At 40.2% G+C, this 6,454-nt stretch overlaps 2 protein-coding genes across 2 annotated transcripts in view; both read left to right on the top strand.

The window, feature by feature from the left end:
• Positions 1-383, top strand: part of LOC105295422 (kinesin-like protein KIF2B) — a 1,431-nt gene extending 1,048 nt beyond the window's left edge. Inside the window, exon 2 of the mRNA XM_011365099.1 lies at positions 339-383. Within this exon, the coding sequence (XP_011363401.1) occupies positions 339-383 (45 nt within the window). The remainder of the gene's footprint in view (positions 1-338) is intronic.
• A 164-nt stretch (positions 384-547) lies between these two features.
• Positions 548-2,572, top strand: LOC105295386 (kinesin-like protein KIF2B). Its single transcript, XM_011365021.1, has one exon. The coding sequence runs from the start codon at positions 548-550 to the stop codon at positions 2,570-2,572; it is 2,025 nt and encodes a 674-aa protein (XP_011363323.1).
• Positions 2,573-6,454: the final 3,882 nt, after the last annotated feature.

Below are 6,454 nucleotides of genomic sequence, written 5' to 3'. Positions count from 1 at the left end.
AGAGTCTCTCTGGAATTCCATCCTTAGAAAACTGCGAATTGCAAACAGCTCTACTTTCACGTGTTCCCTCCACTGGAGGGTTCAAGTTTGAGAAGTCACCTGTTCTTAACTAAAGCACTTTGAGATTGCAGGTTAAGATTTCAGGGACGAATGGATGTTTCTAAAGCTAAGGCACAAAGGTCCATGGAATATACACCTTATTCCCAATTCAGATTCCCACACTCTCAGTGGGAATATACACCCTACTCCCAATTCAGATTCCCACACTATTCCAGCTGCCTTTGCACTAGCACTTAGCACCACAAAAGTGATTTTTTCCGTCCATCTTTCACCTACAGGCCCTCAGCTCTGCCGCCCTTCTCCCCGTTCCCTTTGTGACGTGAATGGCCCCAGGCGGAGCCCTGTTACTCAGGGCTCACTCACAAAGGCAAGTGCAAACGCAAGTGCGCTCAGTGCTCTGGGAAATTCAGGCTGGCTTAGGCTCAGGTCCTGCTGCTCCAACCCCAAGGACCTCTAGAAGTGAGCCCTGACACCTCCATCATTCACCATGGCCAGCCAGTTATGCCTCCCTGTCGCCCCGAGCCTCTCGTCCTTGAAAACCGTGAAGCCCCACTTCCGAGACATCCAAGTGGGCATCTGCGTGGCGATCCAGCGCAGCGACGGGCGGATCCACCTTGCTCTGATCACAGAGTTCAAAAGAGAAAACTCTTGCGTCACGGTGGAGTGGGTCGAAAAAGGAGTGAAAAAGGGCAAAAAAATTGATCTAGAGACTATATTCCTTCTGAATCCAGCACTAGCCTCTGCTGAACACCCCAAACCATCCAGATCATTGGCTTCCTTGTCTGTAGCGCCCTCTTCGACCATCCGAAATCGATGTATGGCTACGAGTTGGATTGCTACGATCCCACAGAAAAACGAAACACCTTCAGAGGAGAGCCTGACTGTGAAAGTCCCCAGCAGACCTTGCCTGATGAAGCAGAAAAAGTCTCCCTGCCTCCGAGAAATTGAGAAACTGCAAAAGCAGCGGGAGAAGCGCAGACGGCTGCAGCTGGAGATCCGAGCCCAACGCGCCCTCAACGTCCACACGGGAAACCCCAACTACGAGATCATGCGCATGATTGACGAGTACCGCAGGCAGCTGGACAGCAGCAAGATGTCCAGCCTAGAGCCGCGGGAAGACCGTCGGATCTATGTCTGTGTGAGGAAGCGGCCTCTCAACCAGCAGGAGACCACCATGAAGGACCTGGATATCATCACCATCCCTTCGCACAATGTGGTCATGGTGCATGAGTCTAAGCAGAAGGTGGACCTCACTCGCTACCTGGAAAATCAGACATTCTGCTTCGACCATGCCTTCGATGACACGGCCTCCAACGAGTTAGTGTACCAGTTCACCGCCCAGCCGCTGGTGGAGTCTATCTTCCGCAAGGGCATGGCCACCTGTTTTGCCTATGGGCAGACAGGCAGTGGGAAAACACACACCATGGGTGGAGCCTTTTCAGGAAGGGACCAAGATTGTTCGAAAGGCATTTACTCACTGGTGGCCCAGGATGTCTTCCTTCTGCTCAAAACTTCGGTTTATAAGAAGTTGGACCTCAAAGTCTATGGGACATTTTTTGAGATTTATGGGGGCAAGGTATATGATTTGTTGAACTGGAAGAAGAAGCTGCAGGTCCTTGAGGATGGCAATCAGCAAATCCAGGTAGTCGGGTTGCAGGAGCAGGAGGTGTGTTGTGTGGAGGACGTGCTGAACCTCGTGGAACTGGGGAACAGCTGCCGGACTTCTGGACAGACATCAGTCAATGCCCACTCCTCCAGGAGCCACGCCGTGTTCCAGATCATCCTAAAGTCGCGAGGGAAACTGCATGGCAAGTTTTCTCTTGTTGACTTAGCTGGGAATGAAAGGGGAGCAGATACTGCCAAGGTCAACCGGCAAAGACAGCTGGAGGGGGCGGAGATTAATAAGAGTCTCCTCGCACTCAAGGAATGCATCCGAGCTTTGGGTCAGAATAAGTCTCACACCCCGTTTAGAGCCAGCAAACTCACACAGGTGCTCCGGGACTCCTTTATCGGCCAGAACTCCTTCACTTGCATGATTGCTACTATTTCTCCAGGGATGGCTTCTTGTGAAAACACCCTCAACACCTTAAGGTATGCAAATAGAGTAAAAGAATTAACTCTAAATTTAAGGTCCCACCATCGTTGTCTCTATCAGGTTGGACAAGAAGTGCCAAGGATGTTGGAAAATCACATTGGGAATTCAGAAATGCCCCTTCGGAAAGAGGAATTTATTAAAATACCTTGTATACAGAGTGAGGAAGAGGAAGAGACTAACGAAATTGGAACGTTATCCACCCCATTAATGGAAAATACAACAAGCTCATGGAAAGAATCAGGCCAGGGGCTGGAGGACAACATCCAGGAGAGAACTGATGGGGTAAACTATGATGTTTATTTTTGCATTACCCAGCTATTGTCCATTTTGGAGCAGAAAATAGGTATTCTGACTGAAATTCAAAAGAAACTGAAATTATTGCGAGCCAACCTCCAAAAGAAGAGAAAGGTAGAATGATGCCCATGGCAATAGATCAGACCTGAAATGATGGATACAATGCTGCAGCTCCTACCTCTCTTAAAAGAAAAATTGTCTAAAATATCTAAATATAAAAAACCTTCCAGAAAGCTTAAAACATCTTAAAATACTCTTGTTAGAAATGTCCTCTTTCTTCTTCCTCTGTCTTTCTATAGTACATTTTCATTCTGTAGGACAGTGGTTCTCAACTGGGAACCATTTTGCCTCCCAAGGACATTTGGCAATGTCTGAAAACACTTTCAGTTGTCAAAACTGGGTATAGGGGGAGAGGTGATACAGCATATAGTGGGTAGAGGGCCAGAGATGCTGTTATCATAGGATGTTTAACAGCCTTCTGTAACAAATAATTATCTCATTGAAAATATCAATAGTATAAGGTTAAGTAACCCTGCTGTAGATGAACCTAGCTGTGATGAAACCAGATACCCTGAATTTATAACCAAGAAGGCAAAATACTGCACATAAAGGGACTAGAGTAGGAACACACCAAAGATTTACACAATGGAGTAAATCCAATGATCTCTACTCACGAATCTTTTTCTGTTGCATTGATGTATAGATTCAAATCATTTCTAAGCTCTAGTCAGACTGTGGGGGAGGGGGATGGGGAAAGGAGGGATATTCTTTATGAGACTCTGTATAAGATCCAATAATTGAGAGGGATTTTTATTTTTCCACTTTGAGTTGATTGCACAGTAGTGCATGTGTGCATTGCATAAGCATTGGTTTTGTTGACTAATGTGTCTTTAAGCTTTTTTCCCTCTCACTCTGTTTATCAAATTTTGTGCTTACATGATTCACATAAAAAGCTTTCCCCCATCATTTAAAATAGGAAACAAATCAGCAAAGCAGTACTAGAGAAGTTCTGGCCTGAAATGGGACACATTCCATAAAGGCCTCACAGGGAATGTGAGAAATATCAATGCGGGAGATCAATTCAATAAGGAGAAACTTCTCCTGATTCAGAGATCACAGAGTTCACCCTTTTGGGGGGGAAAAAAAACAACCCACCTAAAAACTAATCTGATATGCAAATATAAATATGATAAATAATGTAATATACATCTACGTTCAGCAAACATATTTTTATTTACAAAATGCTATAATAAAATAATTAAAGCTCTTTTGGCTCCAAGTCTAGCAATTCCAAACTCTTTGAAGAATAAGATGGAATGATTTGCAAAGAAGGTTCAAGGCAGGTTGGAGAAATTTGGGGACACAGAAAATCAGTGCCCTGATACTGTTACTATCTTTGGCAGACAAGGCCTATTCTTTCCAACTTTTTTTTTCTTTAATTTGCAAAAGACTTACTGGAACTGAGAAAAACTGACACATAACTTTACCATGGAATAGAATAGTAACATCTGAGGGAAAAGTTATTAGTATAAAACAATCAGGATCATCAGGAACATCTGGTCTTTAGTAATTACTCAGTATTATGGCCTATAAATATTTTTCCCTTCTGTTGGTTTATTTGTGCAGGTAAAGATATGTATTATTATTAAACCAAACTAAACTTGGAAATCTGTCCTTCTTTTGGCACAGGATGACCTTCCTTTCAAAATGAGATGTATTTAATCTAAATTTTTATTGTTATTTTTTAATGCAGTGAAAAAGTTCGGGGTTAAGAATCTTGACTGGGTTCTAGTCACATTTCTACTATATAGATATCTGTAATTTTAGGCAAATACCTTAGCCCCACTGAGCTATTTCCTTCTTAATGAACTACAGTAGTTACAGCACCTTCGAAAGATTGGAAGGTGGTTTTCTTTTCTCTCTCCCTCATTCCCCTCTGTTATGCTGATGACTAGTGCTTATTTATTATTGTTCTTGTTGTTGTCATTGTCCTTGTTGTTCTACTACCCCTACCTCCCACCCTCCATACCCTACACCACCACTAGTGCCATACACACAAGTTTGGGTGGCCTACTAGGTGTTTCCACATTCTGATTTCAATAACATCATTTTCTGTACTTTATTTTTAATCAAGTAGAATGCACGGTGACATGTACAAATCTTAATTATACAGTTTCATGAATGTTTATAAAGTGAATACACCTCTATAACCACCACATATATTAAGATGTAGAATAGAACCAGTGTCCCAGAAGCCTCATTTCTGCCTCATTTCACCAATAATTTCTTGCATCAAAAGTAAGGACTATTCTGACTGAAATCATCATGAAATCATCATGCAATTCTCCTTAGTTTTGGCCTTCATTGGCGTTTCATAACTTCCTATCTGGATCCTAAAGTTCCCACAAAGGCATTTTTGTCTGCGGATGGTTGTGATATTATTGTTTATTGGGAGGAACAGGAGTTAAAGGCCTCCTGTTTCATCATTTGCTCACTGCATGAGTCTTATTGATCCAATGAGAAGATATTACAGATTCAACGTATTTAATGGACATAAGATAATTCAGATTTAAATTTAGTATTTTTCCTTATAGCAGCTTTAATAAGTTGTGGTAATTTATTGTCATGGAACTATAGTATACTCATTATCTTGAATGTCTATGTTATTGGTTTTTAATTTTTCATTCCTGATCCTAAATTGTGCCTTTTTTCCCTTAGATTTGTAATATGATTATAAACTCTATTAGTTTTTTCAAGGAAACAACCCTGGCCATTTTATTTTCTCTATTGTATACTTGCTTTCTATTTTATTAATTCCATGTTTCATTTTCACTTTTGTCTCCTTTTGTTTCATTTCCACCTTCTTTTTTAACTCTTTGAGCTTAATAATTAGATTGTGGATTTGTCAGTTTTTTATGCTTTTAAGATTATAAATTTCTAAACCTTGGTTAATCTACATTATAATGTCATGTTTTTCTTATTCAAAAGATTGAATACTCAAATATTCAAAATATTCATTTTTTTTATTATTTCCATTTATTTTGCCATTGAGTTATTAAAAGAATTGTTACATCCCTATGCTTTTTAGGTTAATTTTGTAAATTATATTTGCAAATCTTCTGTAATACTTAGTGACTTTTGTTAGTTATCATGAAAGATGTTAAATTCTCAAACTTTGATTATAGGTTTTTTGCTATTGCTGCTGCTATTGTGATGGTTTTCAGTGTATGTATTTTGAGGCTATGTTACTTGTTGCATATAAATTTAGGGTTGTTATATATTCTTGCTGAATTCAGTTTTAATATTCTTTCTCTTTGTCTCTTGTAATTTTCTTTGCCTTAAATTCTGCATTTTTCTAACATTTGTGACAATGGAGAATTGCTCACAGAATGTATGTCTCACTTCTCTACAGTTCCTTTTTCTCCAAAATCAGTCCCATTGGCTTTAGGCCTGCACTTCAGTCTTGGACTCCTATGAGACTATGTTCCTGTGAGACTGCAACAATAATTATTTGACTACTGCTTTGTTTGGGCTTACTATTCACACTCCAGTCAGCAAATGCCCCTAGGGGAAAAAATAGCAGTGAATGTAATGACCATCTTAAAGTCATTCTCTGTGATCTTTTTTTTTTTTTTTTAAGCTTTTAGTATACTCAGAGTTATGCATTCATCACCACAATCAATTTTAAAACATTACCCCCCAAAGAACCGCTGCACCCCTTAAGGTCATCCCTTAAACCCTCTACGTCCCAGATTTAGGCAATCACTAATCTACTTCTATCTCTGTAGCTATCTGCAATTTTGGCCCCTTATATCCTGACTGCCTATTTGTTCTTTGATACCTTCCTAAATTGCAGTATTTGGGCATTTTATTCAACTTGATTGAGACCTTAGTAAAATAGTTTGTTACTCTATCTTGATGGTACTACATTTTTTGACATAAACAACACAAATAATGATTTATGCATTTTATACTTGACTTTGGAAACAAAGTACATATCGATTT

This window comes from Pteropus vampyrus, unplaced genomic scaffold (assembly GCF_000151845.1).
Source record: "Pteropus vampyrus isolate Shadow unplaced genomic scaffold, Pvam_2.0 Scaffold104, whole genome shotgun sequence".
NCBI lineage: Eukaryota > Metazoa > Chordata > Mammalia > Chiroptera > Pteropodidae > Pteropus > Pteropus vampyrus.
The sequence above is the reverse complement of the archived record's forward strand: the minus strand, read 5'-3'. Positions and strand labels throughout refer to the sequence as shown.